General features: G+C 38.4%; 2 protein-coding genes across 23 annotated transcripts in view; one reads left to right on the top strand and one right to left on the bottom strand.

Moving 5' to 3' along the window:
• YTHDF3 (YTH N6-methyladenosine RNA binding protein F3) overlaps positions 1 to 14983 on the bottom strand; it is a 44254-nt gene extending 29271 nt beyond the window's left edge. The window contains exons 1-6 of one of the 22 annotated variants that reach the window (XM_049700170.1): positions 14799 to 14970; positions 14175 to 14199; positions 12739 to 12806; positions 10734 to 10879; positions 8354 to 8439; positions 6706 to 6750 (exon numbers count right to left, since the gene is read on the bottom strand). In XM_049700170.1, coding sequence (XP_049556127.1) covers positions 6706 to 6750; positions 8354 to 8439; positions 10734 to 10791 — 189 coding nt within the window. In that variant the 5' untranslated portion in view covers positions 10792 to 10879; positions 12739 to 12806; positions 14175 to 14199; positions 14799 to 14970. The other 21 variants (XM_049700167.1, XM_049700169.1, XM_049700178.1 and 18 more) reach the window with 21 other exon arrangements.
• LOC125961575 (uncharacterized) overlaps positions 14724 to 26335 on the top strand; it is a 35826-nt gene continuing 24214 nt past the window's right edge. Inside the window, exons 1-2 of the mRNA XM_049700189.1 lie at positions 14724 to 15239; positions 22946 to 23004. Coding sequence (XP_049556146.1) covers positions 14958 to 15239; positions 22946 to 23004 — 341 coding nt within the window. The 5' untranslated portion in view covers positions 14724 to 14957. The remainder of the gene's footprint in view (positions 15240 to 22945; positions 23005 to 26335) is intronic.

The following is a 26335-nucleotide window of genomic DNA, read 5'->3' as shown; positions in this document are numbered from 1 at the left end:
CGTTTTATCAAGGAAAAACTTTACTGATGACTTTTTATTTTATCTGTAATGAAATTACAGGGTATTTTTTTGCGGGGGTAGGTGGGTGGGGGGATATGGTAGGGATTATTTTTGTTTAAGAGCCAGATCCTCTGTGCACGATTTAAAAATACTCTAATTTCTACAAAACTGATTTATAAAGTTTGCAGAGACACTGATTGTTAGCTTTATTTTTAGCAACTGATGAACAAAAAATTTATGTGCAAGGATTAAACAAACATGGAAACTATGCCCAATAATAGAGGAATTACAGTTTATCTCTATGATGGAATCCAGTTCAGCAATTAAATTTTGTACTTTCATAAAGAAAAACTAGAATAGAGAAATGTTCACACTCAGAGGAAAAACAAAAAAAGATTCAAGATCATACTTAGAGCATGATCCATATTTGTTTTGTTTTGCCTTGCTCATTTTGAAAAAGAAAACAAAATCCTAATGGTTTCTTAATGGTTGGTTACAGGTGCCTATTTTCTAAATTTTACGTAACAAATTTATCACCTTCCTAATCAGAATTTTAATTTAGAAATAGTTAAGTTCCTATCATTTTTTCCAGAATTACTGTAATTAAATTGACCTTTATTTTGAATAAAATTAATCATCCATTTAGTGATTTGCCAAAAATCAAAGCTTATTAAAGAAAAAACTCAGTCAAATTTGTTACTAGCCAATGTAAAAAATAAAATATTCTACAGATTTCTTTTGAAAGTACGTTTCTTATGCCAAAAATATGTCTGATACAGCCAGCCCTCCAATCCACAGGTTCTGCATCCATGGAGCGAAAATATTCAGGAAAAAAATTTCCATAAAGTTCCAAAAAGCAAAACTTGAATATGCCACACGGGCAACTACTTACATAGCACTTACATTGTACTTGGTATTATAAGTAATCTAGAGGTGATCTGAAGTATACAGGGGGATGTGCATGTTATATGCAAATACTACGCCATTTTATATACGGGACTTGAGCATCTGTGGATTTTGGTATCAGCTGGGGTCCTGAAACCAATCCCCTAGGGACACCAAGGGACAAGTGTAATAGATTTTCACTCTATGATTTAGGTGTGATTTTTAAAGCCTTGGACAGAGCTTCAGAATTTGTAAAATTAAGCAAGATGAAAAAACTAAGCTAATATCTAGTCAAGACAATTTGTATTCCCCTCCCAAGGGTCAATACCATTTTGAAGGCTGATTATTCACTTTATTTACACAGACATTCTAAGTTCCCTGGAGCAAAGTGGAGAATGCAATGGAGCAAAGTGCAAAATGGAGCAAATCCATTCTGGTTTTTTTTGGCTGTTACTCTCTTGGGATTATTCTGCCACTGCTTTCCCACTCAAGAAAGTATATCAATATACATATGTGACAATTACATCATAGATACTACCTGGAATTCATTTTATTTTTTAAAGGCCTATTATTGAAAACTAAAATGCTTTACTATTACTATTAAGTTACTTGTGACATACCTTACAACTATTAAAACTGTCCACTGTCCATAAGAAAGCTAATTTCATATTTTGCCTTTTCAAATGACTCTCATATAATTAAATAAAAATGACAAGAGAATCAAATAAAGGCTGCATTTAAGTTAATAATTAAGACACAGATTTACTGAGTGTTTTCAGTAAAACCTGAACTTAAAAACAAAAAACTATGTCAGCATTATTGAAAGAAAAAAAAAGACTTTAAACACATTTGATATTAAGTATATTCCACTGTATTCAAAACTAGAAATATATGTGTCAACCATTTACTAATTTAGTTGAACATATTCTTTTACTATATTGGATAATTGTTAACCATATTTGAAAATATATTCAAAGAATGCTCACAATATTAGTATGAAGGAAATGAAGCCTGAGGGAAGCTCAAAGTCACCAACAGTGGTTTTCGAAGAAAAAAAAAAACATTCTTGAAGAAATTAATAATGAGTAAGCTTCAGTAGCCATGGATATACACACACACACCTGTTTATAATTCAATCACCAAATTATTTATTGAAAGTAAAAGTATTCATAGTACTTCATACTGAAGTCACTGTTGAGAAAGCCCCAAAATTTAGCCAATATTAATGAACATACACAATCAAGATTTTTTTAACTTTTAAGTTTCTTTGGAGTTATTAAAGGTTTCCCTTTATTACTTTTTTAACCAAACACTTACTGAATGCGTACATTGTGAAAAATACTGATATAAAATATTCATTCTAAAAGAAAACCTACAGTTAAAGACACATTGCACAGGGAAGTGAATATATTCCACATGAGGGAAGAATAAGGAAGCTGAGTTGAATATGGAGGTAATCAGTTTCAAACTTTTAATTTAGAATGTTGGCGTTGAAATCTGGACTTAGTAAGTCTTTACCTGGATGTGGGAGTGGAAAAACAGACAAGGTGGAAAATTTTTAAGTTCATTCATCATGATAAAGTGTTTGCAAAATTATACTCGTAACTTATGTTGAATATTCTTACTTCACCCTCACAAATGCTGAATTTTGCGCAACAGTTACACATCAGGTTCCTAATTTGTCTATATCCATCACATGACTCAGGAATCAGCAAACTAAAGAGCCAAAAGGCAAATATTTTAAGCTCTGTAAAAGCCCAATACGGCATCTGGTTGCAGTCCCATATTCATCTTCTTTTAACAACCCTTTAGAAAGCTGCTAGCTCAAGGGTTTCCTCAAAGAAAACAAGTTTTGGTCCCTGGGTCAGTCTGTCAACCCGGTTTTAACACATTATCTAATATATACTGATTCCTATTTAAAAAAAAAAGCCCCCCCAAGCTATATTATTAGATTAAATGGGTAACAAATTTTCACCAATTCTGCCACTTCTGGGGCTGGAGCAGGTCCACACCCTTTTGTTGTGGGGCCTTTTATTAAATATCTTTTCAATTATTTTTTAAATCATGGGTTTTACTACTTCACCCCTAAACTACTAATTTTGTCAAAACGGTAAGTTTAAATTACTTTAAAATGTGCTCCATTAATCACAAGGGCCTTGTCAAACAGTCAGCTCAAGCTAATGAGCAGAGATGCAACTGCTGTCCCTGCCTGACTACAGAGCTATCCACAGTGCTTCTATGCTACCAACCTAGAATCCTTGAGTACAGTGGATAACCTAGAATCCTTGAGTACATTGGATAAATGGCCTGCTTTCTCCTGTTTATCAAACAATGCTATTTATTTCCTAATTCTTTCAGTAGTTTTAGCTGAATGAGATGTTTTTTCCTCAGCTTTACGAAAGTAACTTAAGCAGTCTCCTTCCAAAAGGCAAGGGTTTTGGTTTGGGTTCTAGTAAGAACAAAGCTGTAGGAAACTACTAACGTTTAAAAGTAAGATATGGTCAACATTTTGTATTAGCAGAGCTTCAATTATAATTGGAAATATTTTTAAACGTTTTGCTAAATGTAAGATAGATTTTTAATTGCTAAGTGGAATGAAGGGGAACAAAATTTCCACCTACTGATGATGGAAAACAGAAACTCAAAACTTTCTTTCACCTTTTACTTCAAACCTGGTACAACGAGGTACAATCAATTTAACAGTTTATGTCCAAATAATCACTTTAAAATAGTTTATTCATAATTCTGAAATTGGTCAGTAATAGTGAAATTTTACTTTGTTGTTTAAAGATATATAACCTTTAAGAAAGTGATATGAAATGTTTGGCACTTCCCTCTTACTCAAAAGACTAACTGAAAAGGGGAAAATAACAATATGTACACATAAAAAATGATATATAATAATCAATGGATATAATGAAACATACTTGTAAAGTAACAGATCCACAAACCCTTTACCTAGAGCATAAACTTAGAAACGCAACCTGAAGGTGGATGTGAAGCCACGAGGTAACTAAATTCTAATCCCAACCCAGTACTTATCAGCTGTGTGAAGCCAATATCAAGTTACTTAAAACTTGAGTTTTCTCGAATATTAAAAAGAAATAAAGATAATGTACCTAGGACACACTAAATATTCAATCAACAGTAGTTATTCCCTACTTTTGCAGTTTCTATGTCAGTGATCATCAGATCATTTAATTTCTCTAACCCTGCTTCTTCGTCGGTAAAATGCTCTAATCAATTACGTATCTTTAAAAATCTAGTTGTTAACTGCAAAGTGCTATACTGAAGTATAGGAGTTAATCTTGTTTTAATTTGAAAACTAAAATATAGAAAAGATGAAAAACTCTTCCTTTGAATTTCAAAATCATTTATAATTATCATTTCTTAGCCTTGTGAGTCAGGTCAATTGTTTTTTTATTATCTCAAAGAAAACTTGAACAATACTAAGAAAAAATTCATGATTACTGTTCTGACCTGAGGACACTTTAATACAACTCAATTATAACTGAGTCTTTCAGTTATAGTAACTTAATACCTATTTTTACTTCATAAATATCCAAACTTCCAAGAAAGAACATTGTACAATGTCCTAGAAGTTCAATAAAAAACAGTTGAGGTATTATTCACCAAAAACAGCACATCTGCATAGAAAAACGGAAACTGTTTTCCATTAAGAACCTGAGGTACTTCAAACCCCAGAACTAACTACTAGATTAACAAAAAGTTAAGTGAAATTTAATATACTTTTAATGTTTATGTACATTTTCTTCTGTTATTTTAAAAATATTATTGTACTTCTCAAAAAGTAAAAAAGATGCATATTTAATCACATAGACGTCATAAGAAAAAATGTATCATACATTACACTCAATTAATCTGAATATTTCATCAAGCATACTTCTTCATTCCCTAATTCTAGCAGTTAACCTAATCTACTTATTCAATAAATGCTTAATGAATGCCTACTACATGCCAGATACAGTGCCAGTCTACCTAGAATCAACCTAGAATCCTTGAGTACATTGGATAACCTAGAAAATAAGATAAAGGACATGGTCTCTGACCTGGAACGCTTCACAGGTCTAGTAGGGAAGACATATTTACCCTGCAATTTGATAGGTATTGTTACAGAAATAAGAAGAAAGCAAAACAAAAACTCTAGTACAAAGAGGAGGGGGCAAGTAACTGGAAAATCAGAAGACTTCATGAAGTGACAAACATGAGAGTCTGTGTGTGTACATCATATATATAAATGGAAAGCTTGAGATCATGAAAGAAAATATTCAGAAAATACTTATATTTTCAGAAAATAAGAAGTCCTATTCCCTAAATAAGTTACATGGATAAAGTTGATCAAAGATGAGGCAGGGAGGGAAGTGGAGCCCTTTTAAGGGCTCTCATATAGTGAATATATCCACTGTGGTGAAGCTTTGGTAAGTCTTTAACATGATGACGGCAACAGACTTGGACTTTAAGAGGACTGCTGAGTGGCAATATGGAATTACCAGTTAAGAAATCATTCCAACAGCAGAGATAATGAAAACCTTACCTAAGGGCAGTAATAACACGGACAGAAAAAATCTGTTACTGTCTTAGTTCTCTATACCTCTTCTCTGATAAGCATGGCTAGGAATTTATTTCCCCATATATACAGGCAGACCAATTCAAACTTCATTTTTTTCAATTTATTCTTCAAATGTATATGCACAAACTACACAGCATCTTGAACAGTACCAATTAAACCTGAATTTTTAATCAACTTAATCGTCAGATTATTCCGAGGAACTACAGAGAACTAATTTTAAATCCTGAAGGACATACGTTTACTTTTAAAATTACTATGAGAATTATTCCCTGAGAACTTGAGCATGAGAAAATAGAATAAGCTGCCACAGAAGTAAAAGGCCAACAACCTGTTTTTAAAGCATCCCTGGGTTTGATTTGATTTAGATCTAAGCATATAAAACAAACATTAAAAACTTTTCTAGACTAAAGAATATCATTTTTATTATTTGTAATATTAAAATCAGAAGAAGGGATTTAATTTTAAAGACATCCTGTATATTTAGTTGAAAAATTTTTTAATTAGCCAATTATTTCAGCTAGGTCAGTACAACAAATACTTGCGTAACTTTACATCTGAAAATAATTACTTTAGATATTTCATCAATAAATCCACTTTTCAATAGTGTACTTTAAAAGGTCAATTTGTAAAAACTTTTCTATTTTAGCTAAGTAACTACGATAAATTTAAATTCTGTACAGCTTACCTTTAAGATTTCAGATAATTTTCAATTCTGCTCTCCAATAAACCCAGTTTTCAATATTCTATAGTGTTAGTATTCTTTAAAAGGTAAATATGTATCCTGGTTAGACAATTATTTTTAGTTATTACAGAAAGATAATTGCTGAAAACCTATTCATCAGCACTGGCAAGGAGAGGGAGGTAAAATATAGCCGTACTGGTATTAAACTTTAAGACTTCTCTTTAAAGAACACATTACATTGATTCTAACATCAGTAAGTGATTTAATTAATATAAAGTATAAGACCTTCCATTTAAACATCACATTAAAACAAACCTTTTATAGATGTTTTTGCCCCAACATAAGGAAACTTTTATGATTCAATTTAAAAACTGGGTTCACTAAGGTAAATGCCCTTATAGTCTTAAAAAATAATGACTTTCCAACACTTTATGTGAAATCTTATGCAGAATTCCAACATATAAAAACACATGAAAAGCAAAGCACAGCTCTGGCTGCTGCACGGGTAGGATCCAGGTTACCCTCCCCAGGTCTCCCCTAGGCAGACCTGAAGCATCTCTGTGGAATGCCAAAAAACCAATCTTCTAAGCCCCTGTGACAAATAAATTATGAAACATCTGTTACCAAATAAAACGAGAAGATTCTCACAGGTAGCAATTCTCAAACATTTAAATCCATTAAAATTTCTTGAAAATAGAGTTTGAACAAGTCAGTCAGAGAATATTCATACCATACCCTCGTCTTAAAAAATCATTTTACATTAAAATACAAAAAGTATAAAATCAAGTAGCAAAAAACAATTATGTAAACCAAATAAATTTCCCAAACTTATCTGATCATGGAGATCTTTTTAGGAGAATATCTACTACACCTCATTATATCAGAATTTCTCAAAAAAGTTGGAAACACTGCCATAAGGATGTTAACTGAGATTACTGTATGGGACCAAATAGAACAGAATATATTTCTTTTAAAACTTGCACTACACTTCACAACAAATGATCTTGCCCTATTTTCCAGTGATATATTCTTTCACAACCTTTAGGTGGAAAGTAAATTTGTTATTGAGATCATAAAGGTAGATTACATAAGAATGCAATGAACTTTTTCTTTTTTTTTAAAGTAGCCAAACTTTCATAGATTTTTATCATCCATTTTTATTTTTTCTTATTTATTTATTCCCTCCCAACATACGCTAGGGATGTAGATCAACAGATAGAAGGGGATGGTTAAAGAGAAATAAATGTAGATCAGGTTGAACATAACCATGGCTCTCCAAAGTCCTAAAAATAAGTGTACATTCCACAAATTAGAAACTACTTTTTTTTCAAATTTTCTCTGCAACTGCAAAGTTCTGTAACAATATTTGGTTCCTTATTCTTTTATAAGCTAAAAAAATCTAGGTTAAGATTTCAAGGTACATTTTTCATATGTCTTTTTATAAGCAAAACAACAAAGCAGTTTCATTCCAGAATGTTCTCTCTGAAGAAACTGGTTAATAATGAAAGTTTTTTTTTTAAATTTATTTCTAGTAGTGACATTTTTATTAACAAACAGAAAGAGATGCAGAATTGGTATACAGAGACTAAGAAATACCATTCTTTTGGTCAATGTTTAAATATAAATTATTCCTATATACAAAAATCACAAGATTATTTGTGAAAAATTCAAACACAGAAGAACCTCAAAAGCGACCAGTTATTTGATTTGATGAAATTCTCCATGCCTACAATATATAAGCAAGTGTGTTTATAATATCTTTAATTCTATTTCCTATGCTACCAGGTTACATACCAGGTTATATTAAAACTTTAATTATACTAACCAAAAATTTCAGGCACAAACTAGTCTTCTCCCACAAACTTCTAGCTAATTAAACCTTATAATGTGCTTTAGCTATGAAGATATGGCGGCAGCATTAGAAGATTAAATTCAACAGTCAAAAAAAAAATCTAACTACAATACATACAAATGTTCATCTTCATATCCCTGTATTTCATAATCTAGTTTCAGCCATCTCCAATTTCCAAAGAACCCTCTTGTGCCAAAAGCCTGCAGCTGCTATTCACTATTATGTAGGCACACTGGGTTAATTCATGTTAGGGTTCGCCTCATTCAACTAAAATACCTACTTTAAAAAATCAATTAATACTAACGTAAGTTTAATTTCCTAAATATGTGACTGTCACACTTACCTGATTTGTCTGGCTACTCAAGTATGGCTCAAAATCATCATCATTTACAGCATCTTTTTGATGAATCGAACCGTTTTGTACTGAAACTAAAAAATATGTTTGTATTAGATGTACTGTAATTATCTTTATGAAACTCACAAAATAACCTAATATTTTCAATATTTTTCAAATCAAATCGGAAACTTATCCTGCGTTCTTTGTTCTTTTCATATAAAAACCCCCTTTAGGATTAACTTAATTTTGGATATAAATATTTATGTGCCACCAAAAACTTACAAATCTTGTATATATAGGCCCAAGATTACATAAATACAAAGTATATATACACTTCTCATTACTAAAAGCATAACGTAAATATCCCAATTTCAACACTGTAGTAAGCAGTTAAATTAAAATGTTGGAAGGGTTTGCTAATGCTATGTTTGAATCTAAAATAACCACTTTAAGCAGTGTTACTGACAAGATAGATTTCTGAACGTTCTCTACCTTTGTTAAATCACTTTACTACTCAGTCCAATAAAGGTAAATAAATAACCTTGTTTGGTAACCGACGTTAAAATAAATACCTTAAGTGTCTCCAGTCAAAGAAAGTGGCTAAAATTCACTTGAAGCAATATCACAATAAATAAATATTATCATAAAAAAATCTAAATAAAAAGGGCCTTTACTCTAAACAAAAAACCATGAAGACTTTCACAAGAAAGTATAAATAAAACTAAGACACTAAAGATAACCATGATTACTCTTGCAACATACGAGAAAACCAGTCAGAGTGATTTATAATGCCATATTTGTTCAGAGATCACTTCCATAAATGCTCTATATCAAGCTGTTGTTCTGGACACTGTCTCAGTGCCTCTGAGCACAGACTCAAGGTAAAAAGATCCTGGGTTTGAATCCCAAGTCCAACACGGAGAAGTTGGGGGAATCTCTAGTTAGTAACTTAGCCTGTCTAACTCTGACTACTTCTCTATTCACGGAGGTTATTAATAGTACCTACCTCATCTCATCTGAGTATTCAATGACAGTATTTAATAATCTTGGATATTATTATCACATAAAATATTACAAGATCCAAACAGGACTAAAAATTACTTTAGGACCACATAAACAAGCTTATGACTAATCGACTAATCTCTTGGAAACAAAAAAAAGCCCCTCAATACCTGAAGATTTGTTGCTTAAAAATACAGTATTTTTAAATACAATACTTAAATATAAAATATTATAAATTAAGGTTAGGAGCAATGGATTTACGTTGTGTGTTCTTCTATAATATCATAACATCTTTATTTTCCCTAATCATTCCAATGAGTTCAGAGACATAAATGAAATATACAAGTTGACAGAGTCATGGGAGCAAAAATAGGTAAAATCCCTTAGTTCTTTGCCACCCACTGAGTAGCAATGATCACTCAAAAAAATACTACTCTGTGAAGTCTTCAAAGTAGACCTCTCATGATTCTACACTGCCCCTCAGAGACTACAAAAGAAACCTCAAGGTCACCGTGATCCTGGCTCCACTGAGGTGGCTTAACTGCATTTGATAAGGAATGCATCAATGCCAGAGTTGAGCTAAATGTGCTCCCCAGAATTTAAATATGTAACAGCCACTAGAAACAAAATTAAAGCGGAGGGTACCTTAGGTTATTTCAGGTGGGCTAATCATTTCAGCCCAAGAGATTCTAACATATCTGTTCTCCTTTACCACTCCTCTATCAAGGATAGTTATGCCTGGTCTATTACCTCCTGAAAAAGAATTCTTCACTACGTGCCTGGACTGGTACATATTTGTCACTGTTACGTTCGTGTTTAACAGTATCTGAAACAGCTACCCATCTCAAAATTACAACTATTATCTCTTGTATTCATTAGATTATCATAAGTTTAGTCCACACTGCTAAAACAGTAAAAAAGTACCTACTTAAAATTTATCCAAATATATATTATACTGATCTTCTTACTCATCTGCTCTATCTTTTCTTCTAATTCTAAGAGGCTGAGACTAAGAAAATAATCTCATACACTAAGTAAATAGTCTATAGTCATTTATAATGATGCATTAAAATGTCTAAGTCCTAAAAGATCATTCAAGGACTATGGCAATCTAAGGAAAAAGTATTTTATTTTGTTTTAAGTATTTCACGCATACTGATAAGCAATTTGCATCAAATTAGAATCTGAATAAGAAGCTAGCCCTAGAGTTTCAGAAGCATACCTTTCTTAAAGAAATTCAATTGTCTTAAAGACTTCAGGTTTTGAACATTACTTAATGACAATCTAATGTCTTGGAGACTGAAAGCCATTAAATAGTAATGAAATCCAAGCTAGTCCCATAGTCTGTACAAGTTCTTCAGGGAAAAAAGAACAGATGACTTACATGATTCTTCGCCTGTTTCCTCTGCTCTATGAAGCAGAGTCAAATCAAGATAGAACATGGGCCTTAGGAGCCAGGTGATTCTTTGCTCTGGTCCTGACTACATCAAGTTAGGAAAGTCAACAGATCTGTGCATCATGTTTTCCCACCTACAAAAACAGCGACAATACCATATACCCTCTATCTCCTTATAGGAATGTTTTGAGGATTAATAAAATGAAGCCTAAAATAACAGTAAAGTGCTTTGCAGTCATTTCCCGAGGGGTTAGGGGTAGGGTGGAGAGAGGATACAAAAGATATTGCCAAAATACAAGGCATTTTCCACTACTTTTCCGAAACACTAAAAGATAGCCAAATTCAGCCTAATTCTTTTAAATTGTAGTACCAAACAATGACTATGTCCCTCTGTTGGGAGGGGCAGGTGAGGAGAGGAGGAAAAAGATAATTCCTTTCCATATATTTGCCTATTTATAAACTTAAGGGATAGGAGGAAGCAAGCAGCAAGGCCTGAGGCTACTAGAAGCATGGGATCTGACACTTTTATCTGTGGTGCCTGCAGGGAAAGGAATGGTACTTTTATTCCAGCAAGCAAAAATTCCACTTGTTAAATAAGTAAAAGTGATATGAAGTCAGTTTTAAATTATGGGCCAATAGGTACATAACTATCCTTAAATTTCTACTATCCTTCAGTACTACCCTGGCCAAGGATAAAAGAGTTCTAATATTTAACATAGGGACAATCTATTAAAAAGAATTCAAACTTATAAACAAGTAAACCTAGAAGTATACTTATACTACAAAAGCATTTTTGCCTTACAAAGAGATTGATATAGAATTCCTTTTAAATTTTTGCTCCTTTAGTGTATTTAAGGACATACAGAAAAATACTTAGTAGAAAATCAAAGACACTGAAACCAGGTGTTGGGCTAATGCTGTCAACTGAAGACTATTAAGAAAGGAAATACACAGTCCCTGAAATCATATTAAGTCAACTAAAAAGGATTATGCTTTCAGAATTCTGGTAATTCCTCAGGGACATGCATTTTTCATGAGGTTGGTAAGTTCTGAATTCAAGTTTAATACTCATATTCTTAGAACACCGGGACTGTAGTTCAAGAAAAATAACTTTGCTTTCTGCTTCATAAAAGTAAACAGAAAAATTATAAAACAATTTTACTAGCTTGAAAACCAAGTCAACTAAGGCAGAGTAGTTTTTCTTAAACACACATATAGCTACTTGTATCAGTTCACTGGAACTGCTGCCTTTTCCTTGTAATTCTCAGAGGCATAAAAATACAAGTAATGTGTATGTGTATTTGTACACTTGTAGTATCTACCAATTTAAAGCAGCTTAAATGATTACCAATACTTTTAGGCCAATAGAATTTTTCCCTCCTGCCAGGTCTTAGGCAATAGTCTTCCTGCACCTTAACAATAAATAGATGAGGTGAGGCAGCAATTATCATGTCTACTGGAGCAATGGACTATTTTAACTACAACCCTCGTAACATACAATAGGATTTATGGCTAGAATTGTTACTTTTATTTTACAGAGAGAGGGGAAATTCTGAGGGAAAGGTACAATGTGTTCAAGCTCACTTGGCAAGTCAGCAGTATGAGAACACAGGTCTCCTAGGAATCCTAGTCCATTGTTCTATCCATGGATGAAATTATGAACTGAAGAGTATGGGGGAAAGCAAGAAAAATTTCTTGGAATAAACAACTATCCAAATAAATACTTTGTATGTGTGTCTAAATACATCTAACAGAGGTGATACAAACGGATTAAAACAATTTTACTAACCAATAAATATTTATTTGTAGTTGATACACAATTTTGTTTATAGAAAATTTATATCTCTGATATCAAAGATGTCATGAGGACATACCTAAGTGAAATAACTGTCATAAATCAAACTTACAGTAATACAGTAATGGCTTACAATGCTGTGGATGCTCTATTTTGTTTTGTCAAACAAGTTAAGTACTTCATAGAACTTGCACTTACCTTAAAGCAGGTAACACAAAACACTTAGCATTTCAAATAGCCTTGCAAAGTGCCACCTCCCCACAGATCTAGGATAAAATAATTTATGCTAGGCAATAATGACCACAGATTGCACATATGTCCAAGTCTATATACTTCCTAATGGGCAGACTAACAAAAAAAGAAATTAATGGATCATTCTTTTTAGATTTACAAATAAATTTTTTAAAACTCACTTTAAATAAATCAACAATATCAAATTCTGAGCTTTGTGCTTACACCACGAAAGATAATTCTAAAATTAAATTCTAAAATTTAAAATTGCCGTTTATATACATCTTTAATCAAAATAAAGCAATGAATTTGTTACCTAATACAGTGCCATATAACTAGTATGTAAAAATTCTCAAAAATATTGTACAACTCAAAAGAAAATTAAGCTGTGCATACAGAACCCATTCCTTTCAAATGTGCAATAGCTAATAAAAACCCTAAGAACGTAAGGAGCACCAATAAAAGACATTAAACTTTACATCTAAAAGGCGACTGTAGATCTTACTTTGTAGGTTAATACTTCACTACAGAAATAAGAAACACGAAGCATAATTCTATTTAGTCTAATTTCAAGCCCTATTACAAAATGTAATAAATACATAGTTCACTGTAATGTTATTTAATTGGCACCATCCCAAGAAAGCAGTTATTGTTCTACCCTTACTAATGTCACATGATTAATGTCATGTTTCAGTCAGCTGACTGTATGGTTCCATATTAATAAACACAATTCACACTAATTTTTTAAAAATGCTTGACTTTCAGCAGTACTTTTTTCTTTTAGCTAAAGAGTAAATCATATAATCCTGGAAGGAACCTCACAAATTATTTCCTTCCCAATCCTTTCTGAAGTACCATATTGAGTCAAACCTTGCAAGACTACAGAGCAAGATGACATGCCTGTTCCGTCCTGATCTCTAACTGGCTACTGCCTCAATGGGACCGACTTCAACGGAACCAGTGACTAACGGTACAATTTCCACTACTGGAACACAAAATTCTATGTGGGCTGCGCGTTCCAACGTAAACCAGACAGGAAGAAAATGTCCACTTATCTACATACACTGGGAGAATCTGTGGCAGAAGTCACATAATACAGACTGTAAAATTAAAGAAATGTCACTACATTCATAACAATACCTCCTTAAGTGAAATACAAGCTAATAAAACGGTTTCTCGTATCACTTTGGTTTCTATAAAGACCTACCAAGGACCTACCAAACTTTCGGACAGCATTTGGCTGCCTTAGCCGAGACGAACTGTTTCTCTAATCCTACATTTCAAAAAAACAAAAACAAAACAAAACAAAAACAAAATATCAAAACCAAAAAGGCCTTCACATAGTTTAAAAGTAACATCAAACCAACAATGAGAAATAAAGGTAAAAAAATATCCGAACTCACCTTTATTTCCTTGCCCTTTAGGTCTCTGTGTAGCAAGATGAAAGATGTGGTAATAAGGAAAAATTAAAAAAAAAAAAAGGAAGAGAGGAAAAGCGTGTTAATCAGAGACGTTATCCGAGACAAGTTATTTTAAACAATCCGCGTAGGAGTGAAACCCACCACATCCTCCATCGCCACCGACCGCCCACCCATGCCGGGGCTTAGCCCTCCGACCCGCCACTCGGGAGCCGTCTCCCAGCGCTCGCCCGGGGTCAGCCCCACTTCTGCCGCCCTCAGGACGCGTCCGAAGGCCCCGGAGCGCAGTCCTGCCTCCACCCTCCGCGGCCCCCGCGGCCGCCCGCCTGGACCGCAGGCTCCGCGGCCCGGGCGCACGCCCCGGCTCGGGCGGCGGGACCGCAACCAGTCGTGCCCGGGGCACCGTTACGAGCCCGGCGGCGGCGGCGACGGGGAGGAGCCGGAGCCCCACGCGAGGGTGGAGCTCCGGGGCTCGGGCCTTCGCTGAGCCTGCGGCCTCTGCTCCCTCACCTGATCCACGCTAGTGGCTGACATTCTTCACCGCAACCCGAGAGCTGCTGCTGCTACCGCCGCCGCCGCCGCCGCCTGGGCCTCTCCCCGTGCACTCACAGCAGTTGGCTGCCGCCCTCGGCCGAGAGACTCTTCCAGCCGCCGCCGCTCGCTAAGAAGCCAGAAAGAGGGCCTCGCGCTCGGGAGTCGGTGGAAGGCGCCCGTCTCTTCCGCTTGCACACTCTCCTCCCCTCTCTCTCTCCGCTTCTCGGGTCCACAATGGCGGACAGGCTCCCTAGTCTCACTTCCGCTCTGAGCCTCCCTGACCTTCCGCTCTCCACTCTGACGTCCGCGCTCACCTCGCTCTTCCTCCCCCACCCTCCCGCCACAGGCCTTGGCTCCGCCTCCGCACCCTCACGTGATCTGAGATGGGCCCGCGCGGCCGACCCCTCGGCGCATGCGCCGCGTACGGAGGGCGGTTGTGCGGCTGCGAGCGCCGGCTCTCTGAGACGACTCGGTGCCTTTCTTCTGTCGCGCTCGGAGGTGGCAGGGCGCGCGTCGGTAGGCGGCGGCGGCAGCAGCGGGGAGCCGGGCAGGAGCCGGAGTCTTGTCTCATTCTGGGCGGGAAGTGGGCGTGGGCGGCAGACGGGCGCTGCCCGGGATTGTAGAGCCCGGCCGGCGGCGCCCTCCCGGCGCCCTCCCGGTGGCGGAGTGAACGTTGGTGGGTAGGAACTCCGCGGCAGTCGCCGCGGCCGCCCCTAGGTGAACGAGCCGGGGCGGCCTCCACCGCGGCCGCCCGAGGCCGTCCAAGGCCACGTGGGCGGCGGGATGAGTCGGAGGCCCTCGGTACGGAGTTGCTGGGCGAACCGCGAGCCAGCACGTGCAGCGAAAGTGGCTGGGTTGCGGCTCTGGGCGCCGACACTTAGAAGCACATAGGAGGTGCCCCGGCAAGTGTTTGTTCTCTCCAAACCCCAGGAGCATGGTAGGAATAACTCACATTAACCGTCACCTCTGAAGTCAGACTTTACCCTCCCCTGACGTGGATTTTGATGAATGAATAAAGTTACCTTGGGAAAGGTAAGCACAGTTGCAGGACGTTTTTTCAGTCCTAAAAGGACAGAAGTTTAAAGGTTCAAGAGAAACTGGTAAAGTTACTTTTCTGCAAATTGGCAAAACCAAAGGAGCTGATTTACAACATTTTGAATGGTTGGTTGAAACAACGTCTTTGCAATAAAGGCAAAGATTTCTTAGACTCAATGTAAAGAAATTACTTAAATGGCCAAATCCTTACTTTACTTAAAAGCCATCGGATAAGTGATAGTTTATAAAATATAAAATTGCTAAGTTATAGGATTGACTTTGTGTTTAACAATGCAACAATATTTTAGAAGCAATGAAGAGAAGTGAATCTTATCTCGAGAGTCCAGTGTTTCATATACATCACCAAGAGGCATTTTGCAGGTCTGCTTAGCTCCCCAGTCTCTCCCATTTTGCCACAAGTCCCAAGTGGGACTCTGCCTGATTCTCAGCTCAGGCTGAATGCTTTTGCAATTTCCCAAGACCGCCCTGCTCCACCCTACCCCACCCTTCCAATTGCTGCTCTTAATCTCTCCAGTCTGTCCATCCTCCCTCCTTACAGACCTTAGCCTGAAAGAGTTTGCTACTACAGTACTTGTTATGAGTGGGGAAACAAACGGAGGGTATACAAGAGGAAGCATGTGAAATCTTACAGGCTTTGCCTTCCAACCTTAATTATCTTAGTTAAAAAGCATGGCTTTGGGATCCAAACCAATCTGAGTTTGAATTACAGCTGGGCTAGATACATTAGTTGTATAACCTTGGGAAAGTCACAACCTTTCTAAGCCTTAGTTTCCCCATGAGTAAAATAAGGTCAGATATGGATAATTCCTGGCAGAGCTTAAGCCCTCAAGAAGCAGTGGCTATACAGGGCTAATTTCTGGTTCCTTTGCTAAAGAATTCCCAGAATGGTGGTAATAGCTTACATTTATTCATCACTACGTGTCAGGCACTGTAATAATCACTAAAATCCTCAGTGCATCGTTGGGCATTAAGTGCTGTTGACAAAAACTGACACACAATGAGGTTAAGAAAAGTGCCTGAAATAACACAGCTGATCACTGTGAGAGCCAGGATTGGAACACAGGCAGTTTGGCTCCAGAGCTTGTACTGTAGCCACCATATAATGCTGCCTAATGACATGTTCTGGTGAGTTTCTGTTCTCTTTCTGTCCCCCAACAAACTCCTTCCTTCCATATTATCCTAACTAGCCTGGAGGTCTGAAGTTGCAGAATGCAGCACTACCTACCGTGAGATGTGGCCCATTTAATATTAAATATGCTTTAAGTACCTGTGGGAACTATCTCAGATCCTCCCCACTGCCTCCAGAAGTGTGCAGACTCTAGCTGTAGAGTCTAGATTCTAGACAGTGCTTCACTCTTGCACAGGGCCGCAGGCATCTCAGCCTCCTAGTGAATACCCGCCCTGGTCACAGCTTGGAAAGGAGAGGGCAGGCTGGAGTTCAGCCCCCTTTCACTCCTCAGCCACCTTGCTGCCTTTATCCGGTGAGCTTCCACTCTGCACAGTGGCAATCGTGGGCCCTGCACTTCTGCATGACTCTTTGTATCCATTCCAGTTAGGTTCAGCTGCAGGTGATAGCAAGTCCAAGATAACGGGAACTTAAGACAGGTCAGTTTTTCTTTCATACAAAAGAGGTTTGGAGGGGCTTCCCTGGTGGCGCAGTGGTTAAGAATCCGCCTGCCAATGCAGGGGACATGGGTTCAATCCCTGGTCTGGGAAGATCCCACATGCCACGGAGCGACTAAGCTCGTGTGCCACAACTACTGAGCCTGCGCTCTAGAGCCCACGAGCCACAACTACTGATCCCGCGTGCTGCAACTACCGAAGCCCGCACGTCTAGAGCCCATGCTCCACAACAAGAGAAGCCACTGCAATGAGAAGCCTGTGCACCGCAACAAAGAGTAGCCCCCGCTCACCACAACTAGAGAAACCCAGCGTGCAGCAACGAAGACCCAACGCAGCCAAAAATAAATAAAATAATTTTTTTTTAAAAATTGGTCTGGAGGTAGTCCAGGGTTTGGGCTGCTGTCAGAGTCAGGTATTGGGCTTCTTACAGCCTGTTTTGCCACCATCCTCGTGATAACACTTCCACCTGGGGTCCAAGATGACTGTTCAACTTCCAGCCATCATGGTCATTCCTACCAGCAGAAAGCAAGGTGAAGAAAGGCACCTTTCTCCCCTTTAAGGACATTTTGTAGAAATTGCACTTCTGCCTGTCTCCTAACTAGGGCACAGTCTTACGAAAATACCAACTTAAGGAAACTTGGAGGATATATTTTGATGTATTCTGGTTGGCCATGTGCTCAGTTAAAAATCAAAGTTTACTATTAAGGAAGAAGGTGACAGTGGATAGTGAGAGACAAATTATAATAAACTGTGTACATAGTAATTACCCAGGTTCACTTCCTTACCTAGCAGCATTTAAACTTCTCTTTGAATTTTTGCCAATATTTAAGACAATTTCTAAGGCTTTTTGTTATCATTAAGTAACATAGTATAACTGAACCAAGCACGGAAAATTCAATGTGAGGGTTGATTGATGCATTTTTAGAAGGAAGGAATCCTTAAATATCATGCTTAAGGTAAAACTAAGAGCTGAGCAGAACAGTGAATAAACCCCTCCTCCCACCAAAAAGAAAAGTAAACCTGCTTTGAAAGAGAAAAGTCAACAACTTTTTTTCATTCTTGTGTATACTACAGAGAAATTTACAATGACAGGAAGAAACAGAAAACATCAAGTAGCCCTAAGGTTTCCGTAAACCGGTGTTTTCCAGAGCGTTTCCCTAGTAACAGCATCTCTGGGGAACTTAATACAAATGCAAATGCTCAGGACCCACTGTATTTACCAAATCAGAAACTGGGTGGGGAACTTCTTTATTTTGAAATCATTGTAGATTAACAGAAATGTTGCAAAGATAGTACAGAGAATTCCTTTGTATCCTTCACCCAGCTTTCCCTAACGTTCACAAATTACTTAACCAGGTATATTTAGCAAAACTAAGAAATTGACATTGTGGCAGTACTATTACATACAGACTATCGGGATTTCCAGTTTTTTCACTAACGTTCTTTTTCTTTGTCTCCCCCAGTTTTTGAGTTTCTTCGTCTTTTCTTGTCTCATGGCCTTGACACTTTTGAAGAGTACTGGGCAGATAGAATGAACCTCAAATTGAGTTTTTCTGATGTTTCCTTCCTCACAACTAGGTGGGGCTCGTGGATTTAGGGGAACAATACCAAAGGTGAGATGCCTTTCTTATCACATCATAACAGGGGGCATGTGACATCGATATGACTTACCACCGATCATGTTAATCTTGGTCATTTGGTTAAAGGGATGTCTGCCAGGTTTTCCACTTTCCATATTATAGTCTTGGGAGGTGAGTCAGGAAATCCAGCCCACACGCAAGGAGAAGGGGATTAAAGCTCCACCTCCTGGAGTATTTAGAATTCTTGTGCAGGGAAGGTTTGTCCTTTCTTCCATATTTATTTTTATCACTATGGACTCATGGATATTTATTCTTTGGGTTATAATCCAGTACTGTCGTAATTTATTTAGTTGCTCAGATTGTTCCAAGCTTTGGCCACTGGGAGATCAGATTGATTTTTGCCATACCCCTGTTCTTTTTTTTTTTCCCCCAAGCACTTCACTTTGGAGCACAACAACTATTTGATTCATTCTAATGTTTACTACAGGGACATTTACAATGACAAGGAAAAGGCAACAGAAAACATCAAGTAGCCCTAAGGTCTCCCTAAAGCATCTCAAAGTATGGTCCTGGGATAACAGCATCATTGCTACCTGGGAGTTTGTTAGAAATGCAAATTCCCCAGGGCTCCACCCCATAGTTACAAAATCAGAAACTCTGGGCTTGGGTCCCAGCAAGCTATATTTTATCAAGCTCAACAGGTGATTCTGAGGCACACTAAAGTTTTAGAACCACTGCACCTAAGTTTCCCCAAAGATCCAGGTCAAAAACCTACTCAAAGAACCCATAAATTCTGTTACTAGCCTTGGTGAAAGAGTTTCTGAAAAACTTCTGGTTATTTGCATTAAAAATAAAGCAGACAAGGTATGGACAGATATTTCACCAAAGAGGATATACAGATGGCAAATGAGCATGTGAAAAGATGTTCGATGTCTTTTGCCATTAGAGAAACGCAAATTAAAATCACAGTGACGCATCACTACACACCTATCAGAATGACTAAAATGAAGTGACAGAATGCTTGCAAGGTTGTAGAGAAACTGCATCACCCTTACACCACTGGTGGGACTTATGGAAAACAGTTTGTTTCCTATAAAAGTAAGCATGCAACCACCAATGATAGTTCGATTCTTGAGCACTTACCCCAAAGAAACGAAAACTTGTGGTTGGCTACGTAATGGCTTTGCCGTGAGGCCCACATCCTAATCCGTAGAATTTGTGAGTATGGTACCTTATATGGCAAAAGGGTCTTTGCAGTTGTGATTAAGTTAACGATCTTGACATGGAGAGATTATTTTGGATGGTTCAAGTGGGCCCAATATAATCAGAAGGGCCTTTATAAGAGGGAGGCAGAAGGGCCAAAGTCAGAAGATCTTGTGATGTTTTAAGCAACACTTGGTATGCCGCCATGAGCCAAGGAACGCCAGCCAACTCTGGAAAGAAAAGGCAGGGATCAGATTCGCCCCTAGAATTTCCAGAAGGAACTCAGACTTTTTTTTTTTTTTTGGCCATACCCCATGGCATGAGGAACTTCCTTGACCAGGGATCAAACACTTGCCCCCTGCATTGGAAGCTCCAAGTCTTAACCACTAGACCACCAGGGAAGCCTGGAACTCAGGCTTCTGATCTCCACAACAGCAAGATAGTAAATTTGAGGTTTTTAAATTAGGTGTGTGGTAATATATTATAGCCACAATAGGAAAGTAATGCACTTTTGTGGCACAAAAACCTGTACGCACATTTTTATAGCAGCTTTATTCATAATAGCCCAAAACTGGAAACAACCTAGGTGTCCTTCAGTGGGTGAATGGTTAAACATTCTGTGCTATGTCCACACCTGTAATACTAGTCAGTAATAAAAGGGAAGGAACTGCTGACAGACGAAACAACTTGAGTCTCACACTGAGTGAAGAAAGCCAGTCCTGAAACTTTACATACTATGTGATTCCATTTATATAACATTCTTGAAATGACAAAATTATAGAAGAAGGACAGATTAGTGGTTCCCAGGGGGTTAAGGAAGATTTGGGGGCAAAAGAGAAGTGGGTATGGTTGTAAAAAGGCAACGGGAGGGATCCTCCTGGTGATGGAAAGTTCTATCCTGACTGTATGGACATCGTTCTCCTGGTTGTGACATTGCTCTATAGGTCTGCAAGATGTTCCCATTGTGGGGTAGAGAGTATACTGTGTCTTCTGGATGATTTCTTACAGCGTATGTGAGTGTACAATTATCTCAAGATAAAAATGAAGCAGACAGGAAAAAATGACATGCCTCTTATTAAATGAGATGATGTACAAAGGATTATTACATTTTATTTTTGAAGACTGAAGATATGGAAAACTGGCTTAATGTTAAATGAAAAGGGAGGAGCTAATCAATATGGTTCCAATCTTTCTGTTTATGTGTAAAAAGACTGAGAAGAAATCAAAATGTTAACTCTGTCAATTTATGTGGTCAGTTCCTTCTTTGTAACTTCGTTTTCCAGATTTTTTACTCTTACAGTTTTAAAGAGTTAACAAGAATTTACCTATAAGATAGTTATGGATGAAATGGTATATGTCTGGGATTTGTGTCCAGATAATCCAGCTAGAGAGAGAGGAGGAGGAAACGACACTGGCTGTTGTTGAGTCTGGGTCCTAGGTACCTGGGGGTCTGTTTACTATTCTCCCTCTTTTAGTTTTCCGTAATAAAATTTTAAAAGAAGAGTTACCTTATTTTTGTTGTTGTTGTTCATTAAAAACAAGCAAATGTACAGTCGATTCTCATTATTCTTGGTAGTTAGGTTCTATAAAGTCTCGGGGAAACTGAATTAGCAAACAATGAGCCGTTGCTCCCAGGGAATCACAGGGTTAGGTTCCTGCAAGCCTCTAATCATGACATTTTTGTCAGCCAATCAGAACATAACCTTGTTTTATTTTTATTTATTTATTAAAAATATATTTATTTATTTTTGGCTGCGTTGGGTCTTCGTTGCTGCGCGCGGGCTTTCTCTGGTTGCGGCGAGCAGGGGCTACTCTTCCTTGCGGTGCGCGGGCTTCTCATTGAGGAGGCTTCTCTTGCTGTGGAGCACGGGCTCTAGGCGCGCAGGCTCAGTAGTTGTGGCACGTGGGCTCAGTAGTTGTGGCTCGCGGGCTCTAGAGCACAGGCTCAGTAGTTGCAGTGCACAGGCTTAGTTGCTCTGCGGCATGTGGGATCTTCCCGGACCAGGGCTCGAACCCGTGTCCCCTGCATTGGCAGGAGGATTCTTAACCCCTGTGACACCAGGGAAGTCCCTAACCTTGTTTTATTTATGTTTCATATATACTGTTGATTCATTAACATTGAACTCAGGGCCAACAGCACTGAACTCATGCCTGAACAGAGTTATCTTATGTGCGTATTTTCTCCTTAGGGCACATCACAGCCTTCTTGCACTTAGGGACACTAGATAGCATTGAGCGCTACAGGTGGGGGCCATTTTAAACAGCAAGATCAGCAACAAAAAGCACAAAAATGTGATAATCAGCACTTAATAGACTACAAAAATGATGTATGTATACAGTATGCGAGCTGAAACAAGAAGAGAGTGTGTAGCCGTGTCAGACCTCAGCGGGGAGCGTGTGCTTCCCTTAGCAAATCAGATTCCCCCAATCTGCCCATGTGTATGTCCACCATCTCAAAACTGCTGGAATATTGATCTGAGGGTTACAAATTTTTTTAAATTTTATTTTATTTATTTATTTATACAGCAGGTTCTTATTAGTCATCCATTTTATACACATCAGTGTATACATGTCAATCCCAATTGCCCGATTGATCCCACCACCTCCAACCCCCGCCGCTTTCCCCCCACAGATACATTTTAAGTAGGCATATCTACAAATACAGAATTCAGGAATAATAAGCGTCAACAAGTTAAAGTGACAAGTATAATGATTGACGCAATATAAGTGATAATTAAGTGTTCCTTTCTCTTTTTGTAGGTACAGACGAAGATGCTGAATTATTCAATAAAATTTGATATGAGTTCTGTGGTTCTCATGTAAGTGAGTTACGTTAGTGAGTTAAATACATTAGAAAGTAATGTGCAGATGAAACAAATGTCATCTGTAGTTGGTTATAAGTGGTGGTGGGGTTATAGAAAGTTGGACATAACCTCCCAGCCCATGAGAAAATTAGATTTAACTTAAACGTTTGAAAATTACAACATTTTGGGGAGTTCCCTGGTGGTCTAGTGGTTAGGATTCGGCCCTTTCACTGCCGTGGTCTGGGTTCAATCCCTTGTCAGGGAACTGAGATCCCACAAGCCATGAAGTGCGGCCAAAATAAATAAAGTTACAACATTTTTGTCAATACTAAACCCACCACAAGCTGGAAGACTCACTACATGCTATTAAATGAGATTTGTGCTTCCCTGAATTTCACAAATGCATCAAGTAAAATACTTTAAAAGGAAAACTATTCACTTTAACGTGAAAATGTTGAAGAATTCCAGTTTTATTCTGGTTTTTCCAAAGTGATTTTTTTAATCAGGATCTTCAAATGGAAAATATTGATGTTTCTGATAAATCTAGCATAATGAAATTAGATTTAGGTTGTAAAAGAATACGAAAAGACAATGCTTGTAAATGTCATTCAGAAGTCAGAAAAATCACTGGATCTTTAAAATGCTAAGTATGTTCATTAGATCTTGTTTACTAAAACTAAGTGTATAAAGCTGAAACTTTACACTAAAAGACCTCTTTTTTGGTAAAAATATTGTTTCCCATTAATCAACAAATACTGAATGCCTTCTGTAATTGATGCACTTTCTGAGGCATTTTGGGGGGATGCAAATCAGACATTGCCCTTATCCTCTAAAGAACTTTCCTAGTTTTGAAGATAAAACCTGCCCTTATCACCTCAGCTGGATAGTGGTTTACAATTTTCAGGAATGGTTTACATCTGTTGTTAAATGAGCACGTCTCAATCCTCTGAGGCAGGACAGTTAGGATGTAATCCATTCATAAGAGAAGAAAGTTAGACTTAGGTTGTAACAGTACGTAATGATAGAGCTGGAATTAGAACATAGACCTTTCAGGTGGTTAGGCCAGTCTTCTAATCAAGTTTTAGACAATTTTTTTAGGAAGGTCTCTGCTTTTTCCAAAAGAGTAAAATTCATGTGCCAAGTGCCATAGGAGTTTTACGAGATCAACAGAGGTTGCAGAGTGGATGGCGTTTACACGGGCAGTGAGGAAAAGTCTAGGTAGCGGGAAAGCAGTGAGCAGAGCGTGGAAGCCGGAACTCGGCGGTGGCATCAGGTGATGGGGGAGGAGGGGCGAGAATCCTGGATGTGCTGACTTGTGAAGAAGGGCTGATTCCCAGGCCACCTTAGGACTCTGATGGAAAACTCCACTTACTCTCACCCTCTCCCTTCCCCACTCCCAATAGTGCAACGGGACTAGACCAGAGAGTGCTGTCCCGGGGTCCCTGGATCATGGCTGGTGAGAGATGAGTTGCCGCGGGCTTCAGCCCAGGGTGGATGTGGAAATAAGTAACTGCCCTCCCCACCAACTCCAAACCCGAGGGAGCGCTCTTCTCTATTGTAGATGTGGTGGCCACTGTCTCAGGTGGCAGGCGGGACAGTCCTTAGGGAAGAAGAGGATCAGGTGCCTCAGACGCAGGATGTGGAGGCCAGAGGGCCAGTGCAGAAACCAGCTCTTCCTGCCACTGCAAGAGTGGCCCTCCGTCGGTAAAGGGCGCGGTGACACGTGGGTGATGGCAGTGGTCCACACACGTGAATAGAGAATTACAGACTCGATGGCTGCAGAGGGGATGGTTTCCTTAAGTACCCACAGCACAGGCAGTTGGGGGTCTCAGTTCCTAATTCCGTAGGGGGTGCTCAGTATTGTGAGCCCTACTGTTCTTACAGGCAGGGCGCACTTGTTGGAACCGTCATTTCATTTGTGCAGGATTCTCTGCGTACAATGCCCTGTTTGTTTGGGCCGCTGTAACAAAGTACCACAGACTGGTAGCCTATACACGTGTACAGGAGCGAAATGTATTTCTCACAGTTCTGGAGGCTGGAAGTGCTGGCACAGTTGCATTCCAGCCAGGGCCCTCTTTCTGGTGCATGGCCTGCAGCTTCGCCGTGTCTCCACGTGGCAATAGGGGCAGGGATCTATGTGGGGTCTCTTTTATCAGAACACTAGTCTCCTCTCAAAGGCCCACACTTCCTAATACCACCACATCAGGCATTAGGAATTCAACATACGAACTTTGGGGGGACCCAAACATTCAGACCACAGCATGCCCTTCACCTGTTAACATTTTTCTATTCTTCAAGGCCCTACAGTTACTTTTCCCCATAACATCTCCAGTCCCACCCGTCAAGATTAATTGTCCCCTCCTCCAACCCCCAGAGTACTTTTTAAACAATAAATTATCATTATCAGCCTGACTCATAAGTACAATTAATTGAGTGCCCATTACCTGGCTGATGTGTGCTGGGTCATTTACATGTGTTATATAACTTAGCCCTCACTGCAGTATATCTCCATGTGGCACATGAGACAGCTGGCAGTGGAAATATTAAGTCACTTGCTTAAAGTAATTGGCTAATCATATATTGGTTTGTAAGATGCCAATAAACACCGTCACGCTGGTTAATAATGGTGCAACAAGAACTCGGGTGACGAGGACTCTGGAATAGAGACTGCCCAGGAAGGCTTCCTAAGGTCAGCTAGGAATATACAAGTAGTTAAGAGGGCAGGCTCTGGAGGAGGCCCCCCTGAGTGTGCATCTCGGCTTTTGCATTTACTAGCTCTGTGGCCTGTGGCTAACTCCTCACTGGCTCTGTGCTTTGGTGTTGTGCTTGCCTCTTAGGGTTCTTGGAAAAATTAAATGAGAGATAATTCTGTGGAGTGCTTGGCACTGTCCCTGGCAGATAGTAAACATTCAATAAACATTAGCAGTTATCATTATCATCATCATCATTATTATTAAATGTTAAAAGGTACCAAGATGTGTGGCAAGAGCTCCAGAATTTTACTAAGAACATCTGGATTCATGTCCCAAGTCTGTCTCTTTAGAAAGGCTGTCTTAAACAAGTATTTAACATTCTCCATTCTAATTTCTTAATTTTCAAAATGAGAAAAATATATTAGGGTTCTTTTGAGAGCTAAGTGAGAAATCACACCCAAGAATACTTGGTGAAACTATCAAGTGCTTCACAAATATGTTGTATCAATAGTATTTATTATGAGCTAATCTTTAAATATTTTGCAGCATTTTATACACTGCTTGCACACTGAGGTTTAAAAACGTTACTAAATCCAAATGTATGTGGCTAATGATGAAAAATATGAGATATTTACTAGTATCTTTGTTCTTCT

This window comes from Orcinus orca, chromosome 17, assembly GCF_937001465.1.
Source record: "Orcinus orca chromosome 17, mOrcOrc1.1, whole genome shotgun sequence".
In the NCBI taxonomy this organism is placed as follows: domain Eukaryota; kingdom Metazoa; phylum Chordata; class Mammalia; order Artiodactyla; family Delphinidae; genus Orcinus; species Orcinus orca.
The sequence above is the reverse complement of the archived record's forward strand: the minus strand, read 5'-3'. Positions and strand labels throughout refer to the sequence as shown.